Genomic DNA, 25444 nt, shown 5'->3' with positions numbered 1-25444 from the left:
CACACCAAGTGACTTTTCCAAAGGTCTTGTTGCCAAAGACAACCCTGGTACGTTGGAAATTTGAGTGAGAACAGAAGGCATGGCTCTCTTCAGTGTCAGTTCATCAGTACAGGGTGTTGCACGGGGATAGAGAACAGTCTTAAGAGAGCTTTTTTCACATCTGTTAATCAAGTAACTCTATGTGAACTTTGCATATGCTACAATTATTAACCATACATGTGATTTTATATTGTTTACAAAATTAGTTGATTTCTTAAAAACAGATTTTTAGAAATGGAGTAATCTTATGATTAGATTTCATTAAGTACATCTTAGATTAGATAAATTGTCTTTCAGTGGCTGCAATATCTTAAAAATTTAGGATGGTAAATACCCTGAGATGTAAACTCCAGTTTTTAATGGGATCAGGTATATTTTGCATTCTGAATGACCGTACTTTGTTCCTGAAAAGGTATGGTGTGGTGGATCTATCTGACTGTGATAAAAATGTCCTGCCTTTCAAAACTGGAAGACAGTTTGCACTGATATTACATATGTGAAATTCAGTCTCTGAAATACATTTAGGCAAGGAAAACGTAATTCTAGACTAGTGACAGAGTTGTAAAAATGTTCCGTGCATTATGCAAAGTTATTCTGCATTTTTTTACTACATTGCATAGGCACTTGTGAATTGTTTGGTCCTGAGTCCTTACAGAAATGGATTCCTTGCTGATTTGTTATCCATAAATAAGACTGAGTAAAATCCAGTTCTGTGCCAAGTTAGGCATCAATTGGCTCTCTTGGGTTTAGGCAGAGTCTTGAGGTCAGACATATTTCATCAACAGATGTCACATTTGGTTGATGACTCTTTGCTCCCACTGGAAACCCAGCGGTGTTGAGCTGTTGTTGTCACACCTTGTCCCCTCCCCAGGTTCAGGTCCTGCTGCAGTGTTGTCCTCTAACCCAGTTTGCTGCTCTCTTTTGAGAGAATGTGCTGCTTGTGGCTGCTTGCTCCACACAGCTGGCCTCACATGTGTTTGCTGGGGGCTCAGCTGGGCCATTCAGCCACTGCAGGCAGTCCCTGCTGAAAGCAGAGCCCAGCTCCTCCCCTGAGCTGGTGCAGGGCTGGCCCTGCCACGTGCTAATGCAGGGCCTGCAGGCAGCAACAATCAGCCCTTTCTCCAGGTTAGTTTTTGGCCAGTGTAGTTTCCAGAAGTTGTTTATTGTAGGGACAGGTGGGTGCCAGGATTAGCCCAAGAGAATTGTTGGGAATGCCAAGTGGGATGGTTTGAGAACACCTTTATGGCAGCAGCCAGTCTGGGTAGCAGCTTGTCAAACCGTATGCTCCAGAGCACACGTATTGGTGGGCAAAAATGTAAGTGTTGAAAAGGCGAACAGACTTTGGCTCTTTCAGCCCTTTCTCTTTCTGCCTTCAGCCTCGTGTTTTCTGCTGCACAAGCTTCCTTTTTGTGTTGTGTTTAACTGACCCTGTGCTGAGTAGGTTGAGTTCAAATGTTGGCCAGAAAGGAGGACTTTTTTTCATTTCTGCTACATTAATGAGTGGAATATGTTCAGTGTGCAATCAGGTGACTTGCACAGCTGGTGGACAAGAGGGAACAAGGCACAGTGACTAAATACAGGAAGGCAGAGTAAAGCAGCAGACAGGCCTGGCCTCTTGGCAGCAGTGTTGGATCACATCAACTCTAATATGTAACTTGGCCACAGAATCTGTTCGTTCTTGTTTGTGCTACTTCCCTCAGAGCTTGGGTACAGTGTGAAACGAGCCTGCTGTCACTGCAGCATGTGCAGGTACTGTTCCCTCTACACCTGTTTTGCATCACATCCAGTCATTTAGTCACTCATCTGGTGTTTTCCTTTCCTGTAAGGCATTGGGGGCTTTCTGGATGAGCAAGCTGAACCTCTTTGTGTGTTTTTTGGATGTTTGGTTTGTTTGTTTGTTTTGGTTGGTTTTTAAAATTTAAATTATTATTGTTGTTATATCCAGGACAAGGAATGTCAACATGAAATGCATGGGTTGAGTAGGCCTGTCCCTTTCAGGGGCAGCCTGCAGTTAAACTGCGTTATGTAGAATTGGAGCTGCATCTAGAGTATCTCGTTTTCTAGGACAAATCACAGTGATGACTTATCATCAACGGAAGTATTTAAGCAGGGATTTCTTCTGGGGAAAATGCAAATAGCCAGAATGATTGATGGTTGTTTCTTCTTTTTACTCAAGTACTCCAAGAGTTTCCCCTAGAGTTATAGGATTCTGTAAGGCCCTGGTTTCATGTTGATGACTAAGATATGTGTCCTATGGCTTTTTTTAAACTCTTTTTTTTTTTGAAGCAGGCAATGTGCATGCAGTGATGTGCTTTATACTGGAGCACAGAAATTGGATTATTTTGCTAGTGCTTGAGTACAGATGCTGTCATTAATGTTTTAAATGGGGAAGTAGTCTGTCTTCAGTCCAAACCCAGAACTGCTTACTGCAGCCTTGCCTGTTTGTCCTCCCCCTGTCCTCTCCCATCCCAGTTCAGAAATCTGGACTAGCTGGAACATACATGAAGCTAGATACTGCTTTGTGGATCAGCTTTGAAAGGTTTTTAAGAACACTCAGTGTAGTGAAAAATACTTCAAAGTATTTTTCAGAGTGGGATGTGGGAAAGTTAATATTAACAAAAATTACACCATAGGATTTGTTGTGGAGGTACCTTACTACCATGGAAGTCAAATAAATTATTTATTCTTTATAGGATATGGGATTATTATGTTTTTCTTGAAATCAATTGAATGTTAATGTAGTTTCTATAATTTCAGTTCTTAATTTGCATTAATGAAACATGCAAGGCCATGCATTTATAAGATTGTTGTGTTTTGAAATAAGTTCCAAAACAAGATTTTTTTTTTACTTGGAGGTTGCTTGAGCAACCACACTCATTTGTTGTGCTGGGTGTGCTGTGCAGTCCATACCTCTAACCAAGCTGCTGGCTGGTGCAGGCAGGGGAGGATGTACAGTGAGCAACCTCAGGGTGCCACATTCAGACAATTGGCATGTCTGTGAGGGGAAATGCATTTGTTGGAAATTCAGCTCTTGAGCAATTCCTTTACCTGGGCCATCCTCTAAAGGGATTTTGCAGAATCTGACAGGTAGAACATGAAACAAGCTGAAAGTGTAAAGGCAGAATGTTAGTGTTCAGCCCTGGCTTTGAGTATCCATAAGTTTTTGATCTGTGTGGTGTGGGTTGGTTTTTTTTCTTTTGGGGTGTTCAGGTTTTCTGGGGCAGGGAGGGTTGGGTTTGGTTTTGGTTTTAATTATTATTTTGTAGTTAAAAACTAATTATTATCATTCCTCTTCATTAGACAGTAAATATGATCCCACGTTTATTTTTATCTAAGCTATTTTAGCTGAACTGTGTTCAGTTCAAACAGCCATGGTCCAAAAGAACTTGGAATTCCCATTGGCTGATAAGGCCCTGAAGCATCTGTTCATAAGAATCAAGGGAGTGTAACTTGTACCTCTATTTGAAACATGACATGATACATTTCTGTGTCAGATACCAGTTTTCAAGGGTTTGGGAGATTCCTAGGGTCAGTGATCTTTTATACTTCATATTGTTTACCACAGAATGTTCTTTCTACTTCTAATCTTTGATACTTGATAAAAGTAACCCTCTGCTGAGTAATTGGAGGGTTCAGCTTGCTTAAAGATGGTCTTGCTGCTGGTGCCAAGCAGTTGTCAGAGAGAAGGCTGAAAGACCCGTGATGAAAGAGGGCATCATAATTTCTTAGGGTTTTATTTAAGTCAAAGCCCATCAAATATGTATGTTACTTTCTAATATAAATGTTGAATCCAGTCTGAGTGTGTTGTCAAAAATTCTTTAATCCACTTCAATAGTTCATGAATTATATCAAGAAGAATCTGAAAATTGCATTTGGGCTTGTTTAACTTGCCTTTTCAGAGGGTTTGTAGAAGGCTGTAAACCACTTTATGCTTCTCTCTAATGGTTTTGCTATTCACAGTATATTCCATATTCTGGACTTTTTACTCCCTCTGCATGCTGGAGGGAGAAAGCTGCTCTCCAGGCTAATGGAAACATGGAGGTAGCACAGACACTGCAGCTTGCGCACTCTGTGTTTGCCAGTGTGGTCTGTTGGAGACCTGGCTGGCTGGTTGGATCAGCCTGGGTCCTCTGGCCATTGTTAGCTGTGACTCAGGGCTGGGCCTGGTTCTTGGCTGATTCCTACGGAGCTTTTGGAGCCTGTGGGGATTTGCTGGGGTATGCAGGACTCTGCTGCAGCTCTGCATGGCCTGGCCATGGGTCCCACACCTGCCCAAGTGCACAGGAGAACTGGGTGGGATGAGGAGGAGCTGCATTCAGCTCAACCAGAGCTCGTGAATCCTCACTGATGCAGGAGGCGTCTGATGTGTCTGCAGAGCTGTGCCAGTGTTCTTGGCTCTGGCAATGCCCAGCCTGGATAGGCACAGGAATGCCTCAGGTCTGTAAAGCAGCAGCAGTGTCACTTTTAGGATAAATAACTTACAGGATGAAGCACACCCTGAAAGCTGGGTCAGTGTTTTTGTGACACTGTTCTGGACTTAGTTCTGATTGGTTAATTTGTAAATCACTTGTGAAATAATGCTTTGTGAGCATCACACAGGTCCTGTCTGTTATCAAAAGTATGTGGCTGGAGTGAGATCTCACTGAGAAGTTTGCTATTTTTAAGGTTCATTTGAACAGAATGTTTTATAAAAGTTATGTTGCAATTGAAAACAAAACCTGAAGGTCAGTAGCAGACTTAGCAGTATATGACTTTACATAGCCACTATTCTTTTACTTATTGAAGGTTATGCTTTTTTTTTTCTCTTTTTTATCTCTCTTTTTTTTTCTCTTTTTTATCTCTCTTTTTTTTTTTTTTTTTGTTCCTTTTAATATAGATTTGAGTATCCTAAGTCAAAATGCTTCAGCAGAGAGAGCTAGAAATATTCTAGCTGTGGAGACTTCTCCTACAGACCTGGTGGGGGAACAAGCAGCTTCCCAGCCTGCACCAGTCCAAGCAAGTGCCATCAATTTCTCACTTAAACAATGGAGTACTGAGATCAAGTAAGTTGGGAACCTGGTAGAAAGAGTTACCATGAGACTATTAGTTGCTGGCCGAGACCATTTCCTACATCAGTATATGGTCGGTGGAGCTTCTTAGAATGGAGGGAGGTGATGTGGTGGATCTGTATGTTGTATTGTATCTCTTAAAGTAAACTGTTTCTTTACTCTGTTTAGTGTTTGAAGGATGTAAGGGAACATTACTGTGTAGCATCACTGATACCTGAAAGGGAGACCCCAAGTCTTGAACAGCACTTCCAGTGATGGCTTTGCTTTCTGAACCCCAGCAGGGAGTTGTATGCTCAGCTGCTGCTGCTTTGTCATGGAGCTGCCAATTGCCAGCATTGGAGTAGTCATAGTACTCAGTGCATAGGAACTGAGTGATGTGATGAAAATCAAACCAATTTAAATCCTAATTTTTTTTTTCTTAAAAGAAATGAAAGCACGTGGCACAGATTTGAAGTAGATGTAGTCTGAATTCCTGAGTAAAAATGTGGCAGACCTCTTCTGAACAACATCAAAACCCCTCACTCATAATTAATTTACTCTTTAGTATTAAGACTGCTTTAAGGAAAGCAGTCCCATTGGTTTTTATCTCTCCTGTTGGGTTTCTCTCTAAATGATTTTGTGCTTTGCTTTGCCCGCATAGATGGATTTTCCACTTCTACTTAAAGCATTTTACAGTGCTAGTACAGAGCAGTTCACAAAGCAGAGCTGTAGCTTTGGTTAACCAGACCACTTCCTTCTTGAGCTGGGAGGAAAATGTTCATTTTCATCAGCAGTGCCAAGTTAAACAGGTGCCTCTTAAAGCTTTCTTGTTTAGCACAGAGATCTGAGAGGTTACCAAGTGATGTTGGTTTTGACTCTTTTTCTGGCTGTGGTTTTTTTTTTTCTTCCCCCCCCCCCCTAGTGTTCTGGTTGATTGTTTTTCTCCTTTCTCCAGCAGTTCTGTGCCATTTGGGACAGGGGAACGATCTGACAGCCTTTAGAATATGTGTGTCCTATCCAATGTCTTGCTGGGTTGTGACTAGTTATAGCCCCAGTGTTAGAGGATGGCTTGAAGTGTGTCTCAAACTGCAGAGTTTCCTCTCTTGCTGCGAGCACATGTTTATCTTATATTTATTAATTTGTATTAAGATATGTAGGTGTCTCAGGCAAAGCCTTGTCCTTCCTCCTGACCACATTTACAGTGTGTCTGACAGAGAAGATATTGCTGTAATAGCTATATTTGCATCCTAGGTAGCAGTTGTGATGTAATAATGGAGAAAAAAAAGGAAACATGTCTTGGAATTAAGTGGTGTGTATATTTACAGTAATTAAAGTTGAAATACACTTTTCTACTTCTTAAAATACATTTTCAAATACTATTTGATATATACAGACATTTAGGCTTGATTTTTATTTTTTTGTTTCATTTTCATGCTCTCAGCTACTTATTTATGCAGAACATAGACTTGGAAACATACTGAATTATAGTAACCTGCAGTTATATAACCATAAAATAAGACTTAAACCCCAACCATTTAAAAATAGAGACTCATTAGATTATATGATTGGCTCTTGCATAGGTTGTCCGATTGTACTTAGGAAAATAAATACTGTTTTCAAATTTATCTATTTAATCTTTTCATCTTATTTTAATCTAACAGAAAGCAATGAAGGAGTGCTGCTTGAATGCCCTGAACAAATCTGTGCAAAAGCTTTACAAAACTCAGCATCAGCTATGATTTTTCATGGGCCTAACAGCAGTTCTTTAAAGAAGCTTTTCTGGAAGTCACTTGACTTATTCTTTGTGGTTTTTTCGCACTTTAGAAGGTGGTGTTCAGACAGGCTGTAAATGCCAAGGCTGACTGAGTGCAGAACAGGCAGTTGTAGAGTAAGGGATCAGCCACCATTTGGAGAAGAGATGCAAAGATGCCAGGGGACACTTACTGAGACACTTGCTTATATTGGGTGCCCTAGGAAATATATCTATCATCACCCAATTTTATCGATTTGATTTGTGTGGAAGGTCTGAACAAAGAAATGAGGCTTCTTGCCCCCCAACAGGAATTGTGATTCTTTCTGGAAGAAAATGAAATCTGTAGCATAAATGAGTCTTTGCCAAGCTTGTAAATTGATTGCTGAAATAGTTTTATTAATAGCCATTAGGATTATTTTAAAATTGTAAATATTTATCAATTCATCAGATTATAAAAGTTGTGCACTGCTTAATGATTAGCTTAGAGTTCATGTTGTTCAGATGTTAAATCTCTTGTGAAGCTGAAAGACTGGCTTGGATCATCAAATGGTCTTGAAAGTATAATACGAGTTATTTTCTGCTTAAGTTTTGAAGAGAGAATGTGGATGACTGAGTGAAGGCATCTTTGTGAGCTTGCACAGACTATGTGGAAAATGCTGAGATACTAAATATATTTCCAGTTTTACACCTAAAATATTAAACTGGTTCATATGGATTGATTTAGAATCTCCTTGTGTAATTGAACAAAGTCTTTACAGTACTGAGCTATGTGAATAGTCATGGACATAAGAGTGGACATTCCTGAGTACATGATGGTTGTGTGGGAAGCTGGGTAAAATAATCTCACCCTGCTGGGAAATGTATTGTTCTTCTATAGAATTATCTGGCTGGAATTCAGAGGATGCCCCAAAATGTTCTTGCAGGTAGTTGGCCATGTTCCACCGTAGAAAAGAAAACTGCTAAGGAGTCTTGTCATCAGCATTTCAGCTGCAGCAGGTCTCTTGGATGATCCCAAGTTTTTCATTAATCCCCAATATGGAACTGTAACATTACATGTGTTTTGACTGCATGCTGTGCAGTTTAATGCTTGGCAGTTACCCTAAAATTCTAAACTACAACTGATCGATAAAGAGATGCTGCTTGTAAATCCTAACTTTTTGTACTTGCCCGCCGCAAAAACAAGGCTAAAACAGGGAATGCAAAAGACAATGGCATTAAAGCAAGATAATTCTTCTATTCTTGGAATTTAGCACTGTTAATTGCAAGTGCTATTTGGTAGCATATGCTTTATTTTCTTTGAGCTTTTATTTGGTATTGGTTTTGTCATTGTTTCTAGCTTATTTTTAGTTTGCACTGTTGGAACTGTGAAAAGCCCCTTATAAAAAGAATGCAAAATGGAGAAATCTTTGTCCCTTTTTCCTGCTGCCTTTTTCACAGAAATTCCATGTCCTCCTTAAGAAAAGGAAATAACGAAAATCGCAAGAGTGTATTTTATACCACTGAGGAGTGGGAACTGCTGGATCCAACCCCAAAAGATTTGGAGGACTCAATGGCTCTGGAAGAAAAGAGGAAACACCTGGCAGAAGGAAATAAAGGTAGAAGTGAAGGAAGGAAGGGGAGCATATGCCTTACCTTGTTTAGTGTCGAGGACTGTGTTATGTGTGTCTCTAGGAAGTGAGTGGAAGCTTATCTTTTCTTCACAAACCACATCCACAGCTCTGTAAATTATTTTTTAAAAATCAGTTCCTTATGATGTGTTTGGGGTCCCCTGCCATTCAAATACAAGAGAATAAAGACAAAGCCTTGTCTGTTTCTGGTTTCCTGAGCGTCTTACTAGTTCTAGTTTTGCCACATGAGTTGCAAAGTAACAAGGTGAAGGGAAATACTGAAGTTTGTGATTACTCATTTGAGTGTCACCTGCTGAAGCAGAATTGCCTTTAGACTCTGTGTATGTACCTGTTACATTGGCTTGCTTCTGAAATGGGGACCAAGCAGAGATGGACATGAAGCAATAGCTCATCTGTGTATTGTAACTGGTTCTCAGATTTGATCAGTGTCTGGAATAACCTTGTTGAGATGTTTTTACATCTCTTTAAGAGTACTTAAGTGATTAAATCTGTTAGAAAACATTCTGTACATGGAGGTGAAACCTTACACTGAATGCCTCTTACAGGAGCAGTAGGCTGTGATATCAGAGATGGTTTTGAAACAAAGTTTACTTTGCCGTAGTTAGGGATACCTTTTATTCTCTGTAATGAATTGTAAAATTCTCTTAATGTCTTATATGAAAAGTGTTAATTTATGAGCCAAGTCTTTTATCTGGGAGGGGAGAAGATTTTGAGCTTCTTTTTTCCCACCAAAGGGAGCAACTTGGAAAATGAGGCATGTTTAACACTATTGTATTGAGTGGTTTGAAAGCTGCTCAAAGTCTAATGTTAATGAGTATATTTTTTAAGGAAATCTGAGTGCTTTGGAATGCCTTTTTACTAAGTGAACTGAACTAGAAGAAATTGTTTTATGCAGGAATGACTAGTACAGCTTTTCCATTTGATTTTGGCCGCATTCCACACAAAGCAAGGCGCCCATTAAAAGATATGATTGGATCAAGCAAAAACCGCACCAGCAGCGACTCTTCTCCAACAGAGTGGTGTTCTGGCAATGGGAACAGACTAGTCTCTGAACTGCAACTGAAGTATCAAAGCCAGCAGGAAGAGTTGGAGAAGTTAAAGAAAGATCTTCTGAGCCAAAAGGTAATTAAGCCTTCAGGCCAAGTGCACGAAAGCAAATGGGTCTGGCAGGTGCTTGTGAGTTTAACCTTTTTGGTCATCTCGCTGCCTTAAGGCCTGGTTGGTTGTTATAAAATGATGGTTCTAAACAAATCTTTGAGTACAAAAGGCCTTGAAACAAGAAGGACCACCTTTTACATCTGTTGAAGATTAGATCCCTGAGTAAAACTTCCATTTGTACAGTGTTCATTAAATTGGTTTATCTATCTTCCTTATTCTCTGAAGTTAACTTGTTCGGTGTCTGCCAGGATCCTGGCTGATAGTCACAGCTTCTTTTTCCATATGTACATAAAATATCTGAGGAACTTCTCCTTTCAGGTTCTCTTTGTTTGTCTTTTGATTCTTTCACTGCTAGCGCAGTAGGTGGGGTATAGATCTGGCTTCTTTCTCTCATCAGGCATGATTTTGTAAAATATAGGCCTGACCATAATGTGTGTATATAGAGTGCACTCCCATAGTGTTCATGCTTGTGTGCCCTCATAACTCAAATTTATTCAGTACCTTGGTTTTACCTAAAAGGATCCCTACTCATTTTAAGAGAAACGTTTTAGGTCCTATATGGAGCTGCTGCATCTGCTATTTGTATTTTCCTTTGTGTGAGGTGATCAAAGGGAAACCAAAGGAGTGTCTGAGCCCCATATTTATACTCATTTTAGGCATTATCTTCCCTAGGAGTATATTTGAGCTTCTGAGCCTGCTGCTGTGAGAAATGTCATTGGTCTAGTCCAACACTGTATTCACAGCTGCTTCTGTTTTAATAAGAAGAAAAGGAAAAACAGTGTCTTATGTAGTCATTTCTGTGGCAAGATTTTCTAAACAGCCCTTCAAAGACTTCCTTTTGCAGCATTTGGTTTTTTCCTCCTTTTATTTTCTCTGCATCTTAGAGAAGAGAGCTCTTAGTTACCTTTGCTTTTTCCATTCTGTAACATTTTCCTGTAAACTTTTTGGGCTTAAGCCTCTTCCTGTTCATTTTACAACAGGGCTGCTTGGCTGTTCTCAGCTTCCGAGTAACTGCAGGGTCTCAGCTGTCCACTACTTTTCATTAACCTGTTGTAGCATTTCTAGGCAGGATCCTTAGCTCAGTGAAAGATGCTGAAGCCATCTATGTAGGCCAGTCATTGTGTTAGCCTGCTAGAAATCATGTCATAAAGTGTTCCCTTTTTTCTTTAAAACACCAGCATGAGGTCTCAACCCATTCCAAAAACTTTCTTTTGTTTGATGTTAGATTTCTAAGCTATAAAATTTAGAAACTTAAAATTTCATTGGGTTTTTCTTGCTGTTGTTTTTTAATTCTCAGGAACTTGTTCGACTTCTGCAGCAAACAGTCCGATCTTCCCAATATGATAAATACTTTGCAAGCCACCTTTGTGAGGGGGTTCCCAAAGATACATTAGAGCTGTTGCACCAAAAAGATGACCAGATTTTGGGCCTCAACAATCAGCTTGAAAAGTTAAATCTGGAAAAAGATAGTCTCCAGCAGGAAGTCAAGAATCTGAAGTGTAAAGTTGGAGAACTCAACGAACGGCTGGGAATGTTGATGGAAACTATTCAAGCTAAAGATGAAGTTATCATGAAACTCTCTCGTCAACTCAGTGAATGTGAGGACAGCACATCCTCTCAGAGTGGAGCAATAAATTTCCCCACGGCCACCTGTACTAATAAGGAGCTACAGGAACTGGACCGACTAAAAGTAAGAGCGTTGCCTAATGCATAGGGGAATCTCTTCTCCCTGTAAAAGTACTTTTTAGTCTGCTGTGCTGTTTGAGATCACTGCAGCAGTTCTTCAGGGCACTCATCAACGGAGGCTTTCTCAGCTTGGAACCTCCACTTTGAGCTTTTATGTGACAATCTAACCAGAACTTCCTTCCTTTGGGCCATCTCTAGTGCAGGGTCCTGTGCTTTCAGTAAATTAATCATTGGTGTGGAGCAGATGGGATGTGAGAAATAATCAAAGGAGAAGGAAGGATTAAGGGTAAGAGGAAAATATAAGCATGGAGGAAAACAAACAGAAGTCTTGCTTTGTTGTTTTTTTTTTTTTTTTAAATATCAAAAGTGAGGCAACAAAGAGCATGTGGGAAAGCAAAGGGAAGCTCTGAGGAGACAAAAAAGGAGGGAGGAGTTTAAGAACCTTTTTTACTAAAGCTGCTACAGCTCTTACTAATGCTTTAGTTTTATTCTTTAACATACCTCTGTGAATGTGTTACAAGTTCTTAAGGGAGTCAGCGAAGTTATCCACTTTGCTCTAAACAGGCCTTCTTGCCCTTGGGTATATGTTGTATTTCAAATTTATTAACATTCCAAAGAATTTGGAATATAAATAAGTCATTTAAAATATGCATAAACATACATAATTTTCTTTCCTATATGTGAGTCTGGTAAGTTTTAAAAAATAAAGTTGAAACTAGAAATCAGTGGTCTTGGCAGAAAGCAGACAACAAGCAGAGCTTGTTGATGCTGTGCAGTGTGAGAGTACTGTGGCTGCTGGGAGGATACCAACCTCATCCCACAAGCTCAGGTTTCAGAAGCAGTATTTGTAGCCAGGATCTGAGTGGATCATTGCCAAGGATTTGTATTTCTATATGGAGGCAGACATGAAACTTGTACTTTTAATGAGGACGAGTGAGGGTAATGAAAACTCAGGGGGCATTTGTCCCCCCGTTTTTGTGTGGCTGTGGCCTCTGTGGTGTGCTCAGCCTGCGCGTGCCTGTCCTCCCTGCCTGTCCCCTGATAGCAGCCTGCTGCCTTCTGCAGGCACTGGAGCACTGGGAGGGATGCTGGTGAGGCACAGCACCACCCTCTGCTCATATTTGGCAGGTGTGTTTCATTTATGAAACATTTGTTCATTTCATTCCTGAAGTCCAAAAATATTTGATTTGAGCCTGATATTTTAAATTAAAAGTCCTAGTAGTAGCTGCTGTTTCTATGGGCTCAGGTGATCTTTATCTGACAGACATAATCCACTTTGTTTTTTTTATATCAACAGGACAATCTTCAGGGTTATAAGACCCAGAATAAATTTTTAAATAAGGAGATTTTGGAACTTTCTGCTCTACGAAGAAATGCAGAAGCAAGAGAGAGAGAATGGCAGGCAAAGGTCAGCTTGTTCTCACTTGGCAATGTCTAAAGCAGTTTTCCATATTTGAGCTGTAAATCTACCTAGGAACTGGAACAATTTAAATGTATTAAATATGATAGTTTAACAAAAAAATTCCCTCTTATTCCTTGCAGACCAATCTTTCTGAGTGGATTCTTAAAAGAAGTAATTGCTTTTAAAATTGTGTGGCCTGGTGGAACGTTTTGATAGTTTATGTACAAAGGCATGTATATGTCTGAAAACATTGTTTCCTCAGAATTAAGGCTGTAATGATTTTTTTTTTTTGAAGTGTCAGTGGCAGGCTGTGTAAGGAATTTGACAGGGCACAGAGTAGAGCTTCCTCCTGAGCATGCAGGATGACTGTAGTATGGCGAATGTAATTTGGGAGTTTCCGTCTAGGTTAATTTGAGTGTAGAGATGTTGCAGGTAAATAATGAAGATTTCCAGTGCTTGGGGTTAGGGAAAATGCACACATCTGTAAGTAAGGCTAGATACCTGTAGCTGTAGGTTTGTAGGGTTTGCTTTTGTTTTTTTGGAAGCCATGCACTCAGTGGCCAGGCTTAAATGCTGTATTTTTGGCATGGAGGTGTGTGTTTACAATTCCTAGATGCTATTACCTAACTCATATGCCACTTAAGTTTTTCTTGTTCAAGCATGCACAGACTAAAGCTGCTACAACTCAACCACGTTGTTCTTTTAAGGTATTTCATACAATGTAGTGATAATTAAGGTTTGCTCAGATTTTCCATATGCAAAAATACAAGTGGTGGAAAATATCTGGTCTACTATGCTGCCTTATGTTTCCTGGTGTTACAGAAACGGGAAAGTTAAGCTGACTGGTTTTGACTTAAAGGTTTCTAAGTAGCATAAACCAATAGAATAGCGTTGAGCCATATTTTAAAAGAAGTGTAGTGCAAAGTAAGTGTCTGGAGATTTATATAATATATATATGTTATTTTCTGCAGTATACCAGCCTGGAAGCCAAACTCTGCCAGATTGAAAGTAAATATTTGATCTTGCTTCAAGAAATGAAAACTCCTGTTTGTTCTGAGGATCAAAGTCCTGCTCGTGAGGTCATCACACAGTTACTGGAAGATGCCTTGAAAGCAGAACCTAGTGAACAACCAGAACAGGCATTTTTGAAACCACACCTGGTCAGGTAATTTGTTCCTATTAAATTAAATGTATGTGTGTCTTGGCTAGTGGGCTCTATTCTAATACTGGAAAACAGACAATGAGGATATATTTTCACGTTCGGGTTATTTATTGTATTTCCCTTCATGAGTGACAGAATGGTCATGAAATCTTTTTAGCTGTAAGAATACCGATTTGTTGGGGAGTACATCTGGTGCAGGTGGAGATGCAGATTGAGCTCTGGGTGCTCTTATCTGGGAGATAAGGGGCCATGAACTGCCGATTCCTTACATAAGAAAGGCCTGGTGGCACCAGCCAGGGGAGGGACACTGGGAGACAGCAGGAGCTGAGGACTCAGGAGGAAGAGCGAGACTTTCAGGCTTGGACTGTGAGGGGATAAAAGCCCCGGATTCCTTTGTTGAGGGCGCTTTGTGGCACCAGCTCGGGCTGTTTCTGTGCCTTGAATAAATTCTTTTATGGAAAAGAGGCGTCTGAGACTCTGCCGAGGGAAGCCTCAGGTGGAACTGGTGAGGAAACTGGCCTGGCTGTGGGGTGTGGGGTGTGCAGGAGTCCAGCGGGGACCGTTGGGGTCCTTTGGCCCCAGCAGTGACAGTCTGTGTTGGGAGTGTGGCTGCCAGGGAGTCTCGGGAATGGTCACAGTGGGAAGTTTCACTGACACATTTATTCATTAATTGAGATACAGTATTAAACTTAGATGAAGGTATTGCTCTATGGCTGCTGAAGGTGAGCTGCTGAGGAGATGGGTACATTCAAACTCGACCATGTTCTTAAATAAATTGCTTAATTTGTGTAGTAATATATACAGGAACATGGCCACCAAGTCTTTTGTATATGGAATTGTACAAGTAATTGTTAAATGAAGAATATACTTCAGAAAAATGTTTAATAATAGTTAAAACGTAAGAGCTGTGGAGAGTGGCTTTGAAGTAACTCTATGGTGGGGACTTGAGAGCTTCAGAGCTACTGAACATATCTTAAAAGCCTTTTTTCTTCCTCTCCATTTCAGTGAATATGATATATATGGTTTTCAGACTGTCCCAGAGGATGATGATGAGGAGAAACTAGTAGCAAAATCACGAGCTTTGGACTTGAGATCACTTTCACTCAGTGAAAATCGAGAGATCTCCACAGGAGTGAAGTGGGAAAACTATCTTGCAAGCACAATGAATAGAGAGATGATGCGCTGTGTTGAACTGAAGAACCTCATTCGGTCTGGAATTCCACATGAACATCGTTCCAAGATGTGGAAATGGTGTGTCAGTCTCCATGTCAAAAAATTCAAGGACAGCACTGTTCCTGGCTACTTCCAAACCTTGCTTCAAAAAGCTCTGGAAAAACCAAATCCTGCATCTAAACAGATTGAGTTGGATCTCTTGAGGACTTTGCCAAACAACAAACATTACTCCTCCCCAACATCTGAAGGGATCCAGAAGCTGCGAAATGTGCTGCTGGCATTTTCCTGGAGAAATCCTGATATAGGATATTGCCAAGGGCTCAACAGGTAAGATTTTGCTAGTCCTCGGTAATAACTATGCAGTGAAACACTTAGTGAGCCTTTCAAATCACATGTATAGCAACATGGTTTCGAACAGCATTTTGCCTTATGGGTTGTATGCTCATGATTTAAAATAAACAAATAACTATCACATTTTTTAAACCAATGAAAATAGTTGACCTGGATAAAAAAATTTCGTAAAACCAACATGGCATCAAAACTGGAACTGGAATTAACTCATAAGAAATTAGCTACTTAAATGTAGTATTACATTGACTTCATGTCAGTTGTAGGGGATTGTGTTGATTTTTTTGTGCAAGAATTTGTTAGGTTTTTTCTTCTTTTAAAGCAAGCAGAAAAAAAATGCTTGAAATTTTTTTGTATTGTTAAGGCAACAAATTTCAGCATTTTCCACCATTGTCTTCAATCAGAATTGCAGAATTAAAAGGGGATTCTTGTGTTACAATGCAAAGAAAAATTCTGATTCACTGCAGTTGGCCTTTGCCAGAATAGCTGTGCTACTTGGAGATCTGTAGTAAAAGAAGGTGCTACTTGAAGCAGGTGTGTTAGTCTAACACCCTGTCTCATCCCTGTGATGTAATACTATAGATGTCCATTTGTGCACTGTTTTATGTACTAGAATAGGCTTTTGAACTTAGAGCAGCTTTGTCATTTGAAATTGTACTGAAGTAGTAGTAGAATAGAGGCAATGAGTAACATAGAAGACGTGGTGAGGCGGTGGTGGTAGCAGTAGTAGTAATATGGAAATCTCCACCTAACACCCTTAGAATAAACATCTCCTTTCTAAACTAGACTCTGTGTTTAGAGAGCTCTTAAAATTGGCAGCATCAACACCTCAAGAAATTCTTAGAGCAAGCTTTTGCCTTTCTCTGCTTTCTTATTTATCTGAATACATATACTTGGTGTGGCTGAGAAGGCATGTCTTTGCCCCATCTTAAACTTCATTAAGTTTTGCTGTTCAGTGCTCTGCTGTTAATACATTTATCCCTGCTGAATAGAAGCAAATACTTCAAGCTTAATACAGCTTGTGATACTATAATAATCTTTTTCTCCAAATAAACTGATTTTCAGGTTGGTAGCAATTGCACTTCTGTACTTGGAACAGGAAGATGCTTTTTGGTGTCTAGTAACAATAGTGGAAGTTTTCATGCCTCGTGATTATTATACTAAGACACTGCTGGGATCACAGGTATGTGCTCTGCCAGGATAGAGCCTGGTCCTGTAAGCTGCAGCCAGTCAAAAGCTTTCCTCTGCAACTGTCTGATAGGCCTCTTTGGTGGGGGGACAAGAGTGGGGTTGACAGGGGTGGGTTCCAGGCACTAGGGCACTTGTTTAGACAAGGACTGTAACACTGAGATGGTTGTTCAGTGTCCTGCTTGGAGCTGCAGTCCTTAACCCCCCTTCTCATTGATAGCTTCACAACACTGAGCTATGTTACCATTCCTTTCCTCCCATTTGGGGGCATGGTGATGCTGGGCCCTATGGGAAGGCTGGGGTGAAAATGCATTTGCAGTGCTGTGGGCAGTAGCCACTGTAGCATTCCTGCTTCTAGGTTCTGCTCTTGTACAGGCTGCCTCCTCCAGCCCAGGGTTTGCCCAGCATGTTCTCTGTTCCTGTGCTCCTGCACCAGTGCAAACACTGGTGGCCTGTACCAGAAACACCCCACCTCTGCGTGAGGAGCGCTGTGAGACTGGGGGTGGGTTTAGAAGCAGACAGGGGCAATGTGCAGTGGCGTAGCTGTGTGTGCTTTGGGTGGATCTAGCTTGGAAGTGTTAGCTAGACAGTCCTGGGTTTCCTGGTTACCTCCAGAAAAACTTGCGCTTACAGACTGTTAACAGCCCTGCTTTGAATGATGTGCTGGAAAATTGGAACAATAACACCCTATTTGTCATCTCTTTAGGTTGATCAGCGAGTGTTCAAGGATTTAATGAGTGAGAAGCTTCCACGACTGCATGCTCATTTTGAACAATATAAAGTTGATTATACTCTTATCACTTTCAACTGGTTTCTTGTGGTGTTTGTGGACAGTGTGGTTAGCGACATCCTTTTCAAAATCTGGGACTCCTTCCTCTATGAAGGACCAAAGGTGAACTGAATGGGCTAAGTTTGTTCATTTGTTACCTGATAAGGAAGTACTGTGGTGTTACTGAGTGTAGGTTTGGAGGAAGGTTGTTTTGCAAAACTCTGTCAGTTAAAATGACCGGTAGGGAAAAAACAAGGGAGGAACTGTGCATAAATAGCCATTCAAAACATTTTCCAGCATTTGGAAATAGAGGCTGGTGCAAGGAAGGGAGATTAAAAGGGAGATGTGATGAGGACTCAAGTGCAGCCTGTGCAAGTGGAACTCTTGTTTGGAATTTATAAAGATGACCATGAGACTCAGTGTATTCTGTACTTTAAAAGAACCAAATATTCTATGTATTTTTATCAGGTAATATTCCGATTTGCCCTGGCACTTTTTAAATACAAAGAAGAGGAAATCTTGAAGCTGCAAGATTCAATGTCCATTTTCAAGTACCTTCGCTATTTCACACGCACCGTCCTTGATGCCAGGTGGGTAACTCAGACTGGGGTGGTATTGAAGGACTTGTAGTGGGCCATGGGAGATGTCTGTCTTGTGGCTTTGGTGTTGTTTTCACCTAGATCCTAATTCAGATATAAAGCAATTGGAGATAAAACCAACTGCTAGGATTTGTCATGAGCACTTGCACCTAGCATAGACAAATCAGAAGTGATGAAGGCTTAAATAGTAATTTTTAGGTGTGAAAGAGATTACCTTGTTTAGCTGTTGTGTCATGGTAGCAACACGTCAGAATTTCAACTATAGGTGAAGTTTCTCTCTGCATTGCAGATGTAACTTGTTAGTAAAATGTTTTATGATAAATAAAAACACATCCTGGCTCAAGCATTAAAAATGTGAGCCGTGTCCCCCAAGTCTTAGATAGCTTACACATGGTTAATGCACAGGCTACTGCCACATAGCTCCAGCTGGTTTTAAGATATACTTGGAAGCAGAGGATAAATACAAATTAGATACTCTTCTGGTCTTCAGTCCTTGCATAGGACTTACAGTTTGTAAGTTAGGGTCTCGTGTTTTTAGGTTCCTGGTTTCAGGACTGTAGAGCAGCAGATTAATCTTAAAAAGAAAAGTCATATTGGGATTGGTTTAATGTCTGAAAATGTTTTGCACATCTTTTGAAGCTCACTAGTTTTCAATTTAGAGCAAAATTGTATATTGAAATTTGAGATGTTTGTTTTTAATGTAATAAATTCCACATAAATTTAGGCATATACTTCGACTCCTGCTGCAAAAGCTTTATTATTTTTACTTCTTGTGTTTCAGTTTTGACTGAAGAGAAGTTAAAACTGAATAATCTTGTGCTGGAAAAGGATTGCTGGGATTTTTTTTTTTTTTTTTTGTTCTTGCCTAATTTGAAAAGATTATTGATATTTAATCAGAGGTGATGATTTGGCTTTCCATTCCTTTTCCACTTATGGAAATGATGTCTTGATTCTCCTGTCTCCTTACTGGTGCTGAAATAACCTCTTTAAAAGACTTCTAATACTGCTGGAAGAGATCTCATTTTGGTGTTAACAAAATGAACTAATTCGGGATCACTGGGAGATGGGGAGTTCAAGTGAGGACAGAATTCAGTACATCAAAGATAATTGCACTACAAATATGCTCTGTGCTGATCTGTAAGTCTCTGCCTTTTGGGGTTTTTAAGAGTGGAAGTAGTGGTGTAGGGCCACCTAGGGAATAAGGATTTGCCTGCTAGGACTGACAAGACAGGATTCAAGCTGCCTGGTTTCTTATTCTGCCATGCTTGTACAAGTTTTACAGCATCAATATTTGAGCAGTACAAAAGCACGTAGAATGAGGTTTTTCCTGATATGGGCAAAAAAATCATCCCGTTGTAGAGGAAAAATTCAGAAATATTTATTTGTATAGAATTCATGGATGTTCTGAATCGGTTAAAAATCATTCTGCACAAAGTTTCTAAGTTCAAGCTCTGTAGTAAGAGAAAGGTCTCTACAGACGTGCATAATTATATTCTAGTTACAGGATGTCATAGTTGAGTGTTTCTACAGATCCATGGCATGTTGCGCACAGGTAGAGAACCTGTTGGAATACGTTCGGTGTAGAAATAGCAGGAAATCATTCCTTGATTGCTCAAAAACACAAACCTGGCCTTAAATCAATTGTCCAAATAAGTTTTCTTAATATTTATTTCTGATAATTCAAGTAGAATAAATATTCCAGTTCCCCTTTTTTCCTTAGTAAACAATGAGATTTTTCTGGGTGTAGATCAGCAATAATGATGTAGTTAACTCTTTTTGGACTGATTAGACTGACCAGTTGCTGGGTTTGCTGGGACTGCAGGATGGTATGATGCAGCATGACTCTGCAAGGGGGCTGGATCCTCTGTGGTGCTTTGCTGTGTGCCCTGATAAGTTTGACTTGACACTGGCCCAGAGATCTCTGTGCTTCAGCCAGCAGAATCCCAGAGCATTCTCACTGTGTTGGAAACTTTGGCTTGTCCATGTTCTCTATTATCCTTGTCCACATTTATGTTGTCCCAGGCTTAATCTGGTCTCTTAATGGTCAGGTTATCTTGGTTAACTGGAGAGCTGACTGGTTTGGGATTGAAGGAGCTTCAGTGGGTTCTGTGGAGGAAGTTATCCAATCTGTAATGGGTAACTGGATGTACCAAGTATTCAATGTAGCCAAGGAAGCTCTGATTACCCAAGCTTTTGTCTTCTACTCAGTGTTGTCAAGACTGTGATCTCTATAACAGAGTTTACAGGTGGCTTGGGGAACTCTTGAGCATTTGATAATACTTTATCACTTGAAATAACCTTAAGCCTGAGTGCTTTATAGAAATTTCTTGCAATATTGATAACATCTGAGACCTGTTATGTGTGAAATAGACCAGATACATCTGACATACAATAAAAGTCGATATGGATGAAGTTTAAAACTGATTTAAAACCCCACCAAATATGAATTATTGTCTTCTAACATTGTGTAATCTTGCAGGAAACTGACTGCTATTGCTTTTGGAGACCTGAACCCTTTTCCCTTACGCCAGATCAGGAACCGCAGGACCTATCACCTGGAGAAAGTGCGCCTGGAACTGACGGAGCTGGAGGCCATTCGCGAGGACTTCCTGCGCGAGCGGGAGACCTGTGTAGAAAAAAGAGACCTTATTAGTGATGATGAGGAGGATAGCTGAAACTGCTTAATATAAACTGTTCTTTGGGATCGTGACCAAAGTGAGTTAACCTCCAAAACACTTTATTAATCCTGTTAAACAGAATGTAAACTAGTCGCTTTTGGAAATATGCAGGACAGATTTCCAAATCCCAGCACTTTCAGAAATACCACTTTGTATGGAGACCAAACACTTCTGTTTACATTTATGTTCATGGAATCATTTGTAGAGCACTTAATATCTGTCTCAGTTTAGTCAATCAGCTGAATTGACAGTTGTTTTCCCACAGTGCACCATTAATACCTGGATGTGAAACAATAAGAAAAGTCCATGCTCTGTTACATTCATTGCCATTCTGAGTTTAGGGGTTTTTTGATGTAATCATGTTTTTTGTAGTGCAGGCTCAGTGTGAGAGGACGTCATATTTCTTGGATTCAGGTTGGCTCAGTCTAGCCATTCTTGAGGTCACTAACCAGAAAAGCATGGGATGAAGCACAGAAAGAACTTTCACATTCCTTTTTCTTTCCCTGAAGTGTCATGCAGTGGATCACCAAACAGAACACTTGAATATATGTACTCTAAAGGTAAAATAAGTACCTGTTTTTGTCTCTGACTGTTGTGTACTGAAACAGTGGTAGCAAACATCATTTCTACTTTTCAGGGAAGCTGTGTTGATAAAGATTGTCATTAATGTGACCAGCATTAGAAATCAAACTCTGCTTAGTCAATTTTATTTGTATTCACTTTTTTTATTGCAATGGTTCAAAAAGGTCACAGCCAAACTCCAGATATTAAGGAAGAATGGAGCTTGTCACAGGAGTACCATGCTTTAGTAGCTAATTTTTTGTGTATCTGTTGAAGGTTTGTTTTGTTATGGTTTTTCTGTGCGGTTTTTGGTTGGTTGGCTTTGTTTTTTTTTTTTTTTTTTTTTTTGTTGTAATGCTTCTTCCTCTTTAGGACCTAAGGTGAAGTCTTGTTCTTTAGGAAGAAGCATTCTTTCTGCATGATTGTAGAACTATTGTACAATAGTGGTAGTGACAGGGTTCATAAAACAAATATTTACCAATCAATCAAAGGATCCTATCAGTTGAAGGTTACAACATGCACATGGGAACTGAAGATCCTTTTCCAACAGAAACACGCAATATTCTCTCAATGTGCTCAGCTTTACTGTAAGTGTTGGATGCACGTCCTGCAAGACAGGGGTAAGGAACAACATCTGGTCCGTTGAGCTGTAGTGTTTCTGCTATTGAAAGTGTGACTGGGGGCCATTCTCTCTCATTTGGTGACCAGCAGTGTTCATAAATGGTTCTGGGGAGACGGAGGGTTTCTTTTTTGCTGGCTATTCTCTGGACTTTTGCAATGTTTTTTCTTGAACTGTTGGATCTTCAGAATATTGGATTGACTATAATGTGTCATGATAAAACTAGTATTCAAATACTAGGCAGCAAATCACTGAGCTCTGGGGAAGCAGTTAATTGGCAAAAAACCAAAACTAGTCATTGGGAAGAGTCAAGTTCATCAAGCTTGTATTTTTCGTGTTTTGTTTTGGTTTTCTAGAAGTAGTAGTACTTTATTTGGTATAATCATGTAACCATTTCAGTTAGTCAGCTTAAGTGTGTGCAGAGAGAAATCCTGCTTCTGTTTCACAGCACTTTTTAAAAAACTCTTTTTAGGTAATGTAGTTGTAGCTTTCTCCAAGTAAGCATATTATAAGTTAGTTTATATGGAAGGGAACTATTTAATCAGAGGTGAAGTTGTAATTTAGAGAACTACTTTTGATATAAAATTTATGCTTCCTCTATGACACATAATTTTTAGTTAGCCAGCAAATCCTTGCCCTTGAGGGACTGATAGTGTGATCATCTTGATTTATCTGTTATTAGTCTTCTAAAATGTCCCCTACCTTGTCTATTGTAAGCAGTAGTTGGGGTTTTTTCCTAATTCCCTAGTTACTCTTGGTTGTGTACTGGAGGGCAAGGTTTTGATATTATTGCATGTACTGTATTCTTTTTCTACTTACAATCAGTATTTGAATACAAAAATGGGACCAGGTTTTCTAATTTCCTAGTTATGCTGTCTTGGTTTTGAAAGAGCTGGTCTCTAAATCAATCTGTAATGTAGGCTTTTTGTTTGTATGTTTGTTTTAATGTTTTTTTTCAAGTGTTAAATGATTTGTTTTTTAAGGTGAAGATCTTCCCTTCAGTGACCACAGTTGAAATAGTAAGGTGAAGAATTCAGATGTTTGTACCTACCCTATTCCTACAATCTGTTATTCTTCGGCTTTGAGTCTTTACTATGAACTAGTCCTCTGACTTCAGGAGATGTTTTCAGACTGATTCCACTGAAGTCTTTGGGTTGTGAAGATAAAACTAACTTTAAGGCAACTGTTCAGGAAGTTCTTGAGCTGACAAAACATGACCTGCAACATTACAGGACCATTTTTTTCAGAGTTGTGCTGACAGTTCAGTTTGTGTGCATGTGTTGCTGTGGTTCATTCTATTAAGTTGTTACCGGTTGTACAGTAAAACTAAGTAGCTCTGTTTCTTCTGCCACGGTGTGACTGTAATCAATGAATGTTAGGAACCCTGTGGAAGTTGTGTTGTCTCTGGGTATTTTGTCAGCTTGCAAATATGAAATGAGTTGATGCTGTTATTCTGAAGTTCCCAACAAGCTGTTGGCTTCATTTTGTTAAGCCTTATTACTGATTTAGTGATGAGTTAAAAGGTCAAAAAATTGCAGAGGCTTCTCACCTCTGGCCACTAGAAGTCTCCATGGAACAAAAATAAGATGCATATAGCGGGAAGTAACATCAGGGAAGTTTGCCTTGCTTGCTGTTGCAAATGTCTTTGGGTGCCTTAGTTTTCTAGTGGTGCTTAATCTGGTAACCTTAGAAAGTAGTAACTTGTTAGAGACATGCAGGAAACACAGGCAGTATTTAAACCTGGTGAAACCAGGCCAAAACATGGTGTACCTCAGTGGCCTGCCAAAGCTGAACTGCATGGAGACCAAGAGTTTGTGTGTGAACTTCTGAAGCAGTGCATGAGGTTTACCGTTCATGCCAGCAAGGTAGTGGGCACTTGACCTGTTCATGCAAATAACGGCTGCCAAGCTGATATTTTAACTTCAAGGCCGTGCACATAATGTGCAAAGAGTTCCTCATGCATGGTTCCCAGAATATGTGATGTAACCCAGACCACTATGTTGCATCTTGCAGAATATTCCTCCATCTTCATACTTGTGTGCATGGCTTCCCAGTGAAACTTTTCATTAGTTGTTTCAAAGGGTTTATTATCTTCTGTTAAATAGGCAAAAAATTGGTGCACTACACCTTTAGTTTTTAGAACTGCACAGTATTTCAGCTTGACCTGTACATGTGTACAGGTAGTGTTATCATCCAGTGTTATCCCATTGTTCGGTGTTGTTCTTTTTACCAGTTATGTAATCAACAAAAAAGATTTTTCTGTTGCCCTTTAGGTGTCTTCTGTGAGAGCTTCTTCCCTTCCCCTCAGTCTTTGTAAACATGGTAAGATATTTCAGAAGAAAGGGAAAGATTTATTTTTTTCTTTCTTGTATGACATCAGAAATGAATGAATGGTCTTAAATTTGACAGAGTTGTATGTTCGATCACATAACTGAGAAATGGCAAATTGTTTAATTTAATGAAATTGTGTAGCTGTTTAAGTGACTGTTCCCTTAAGTGCCATGTTAAAAATCAGCAATATGCGGTACAAGAAATTTGAATCACAAACATAAATGATGTTATCTTCATAAGGATTGATGTAAAGAAAAAATAAATTGTTTATTACTTTATAGATTGCTCTGGTTCTTTTTTTTTTCCCGTAACAGATGGAAATACCTGCAGGTGCCATCTGAACAAGCCAGTGGTAGAGCTTGTACTTTTGTCTGATAATGAGGTCTGAGAGAATCTCTATAAAGGAACATACATGTAAATTTGGCTTTGAAGCATGAAGATGTGAACCATAGACATGTTGCAAGCAGGTGATGCTGACTGGGTAAACTTGTGATTGGTGTCCTTAAGTTTCCTGGGAGAAGAGGGGAGGGGAGATAAAATTTGCATGAGCATTCAGAGGAATTTTCTGAGTTCACGCACTTTCTGGGAAACATATTTGTATGATATCTCCTGACACCCCAAAAGCTTCTTTAGGAGGCTGGGTACTGATGTTCTGCCACAGTCTTTTGTAGTCAAATAAATAATTTCAGATGTTTTTAAAATTTAACCTAGTACTCAATTAATTTGGAAATCAAGTCTCAATATCTGTCTTTCAGATATGAATTTTGCATTTTGGAGTTGCTTGATTCCCTTAAAGAGGCTTGAAGTACCTAACCTACTTCAGATATGTAACTTAATAGCTAAATGTTTGTAAGGGAGGAAAAAATAAGAGTTAGGACAGGACTGTAATTGCATATCCAAGCATATCTTTCGTAGCAGAGGTGAATAGTGCACAGTTCTTGTCCCTCTGGCTCTGCTACAGAATGGCAGGCTGTTTTAGGAGTAGATATTGGCACAGCTGGAAATCTGTTCAAAGGGGTTGCAAAACAGGATAGAGATCAGCAGTTGAGGCAGAACATGACTATGGCCTAAAGACCTCCTGTCATCTATACTGAAAATTTTAAGTCAGAGAAATAAACAGAAAATTCTGGGAAGAGAGTGCATGGGGAGCAAGGTCCTCACTTGGATACTTGGCATGTGTAGCTTGAGTAGGTTGTGTTGCCCTAAGCAGTTGGTGGGGCCTGTAAAGAACAGCTGAGACTCCCATTTGCTCCTTAGGACTAAGCTTGAAGCATCTGCTCTCAGTGGGATTGCAATAAGGATGTGAGTGTGGCTGATGTATGT

General features: G+C 39.8%; 2 protein-coding genes across 2 annotated transcripts in view; both read left to right on the top strand.

Annotated features, from left to right (window-relative positions):
- The window catches only part of TBC1D2B (TBC1 domain family member 2B), a 25506-nt gene extending 1107 nt beyond the window's left edge, over positions 1-24399 (top strand). The window contains exons 2-13 of the mRNA XM_032123194.1: positions 3-47; positions 4916-5081; positions 8257-8414; positions 9343-9569; positions 10903-11295; positions 12589-12699; positions 13665-13858; positions 14861-15355; positions 16442-16559; positions 17271-17456; positions 17802-17923; positions 20412-24399. Coding sequence (XP_031979085.1) covers positions 3-47; positions 4916-5081; positions 8257-8414; positions 9343-9569; positions 10903-11295; positions 12589-12699; positions 13665-13858; positions 14861-15355; positions 16442-16559; positions 17271-17456; positions 17802-17923; positions 20412-20607 — 2411 coding nt within the window. The 3' untranslated portion in view covers positions 20608-24399. The remainder of the gene's footprint in view (positions 1-2; positions 48-4915; positions 5082-8256; positions 8415-9342; positions 9570-10902; positions 11296-12588; positions 12700-13664; positions 13859-14860; positions 15356-16441; positions 16560-17270; positions 17457-17801; positions 17924-20411) is intronic.
- DAPK2 (death associated protein kinase 2) overlaps positions 20562-25444 on the top strand; it is a 54738-nt gene continuing 49855 nt past the window's right edge. Inside the window, exon 1 of the mRNA XM_032122739.1 lies at positions 20562-20647. The gene's annotated coding sequence lies outside the window, so the exon portion shown is untranslated. The remainder of the gene's footprint in view (positions 20648-25444) is intronic.

The sequence above is a fragment of the Corvus moneduloides genome, chromosome 13 (assembly GCF_009650955.1).
Source record: "Corvus moneduloides isolate bCorMon1 chromosome 13, bCorMon1.pri, whole genome shotgun sequence".
Taxonomy (NCBI): Eukaryota; Metazoa; Chordata; class Aves; order Passeriformes; family Corvidae; genus Corvus; species Corvus moneduloides.
The sequence above is the reverse complement of the archived record's forward strand: the minus strand, read 5'-3'. Positions and strand labels throughout refer to the sequence as shown.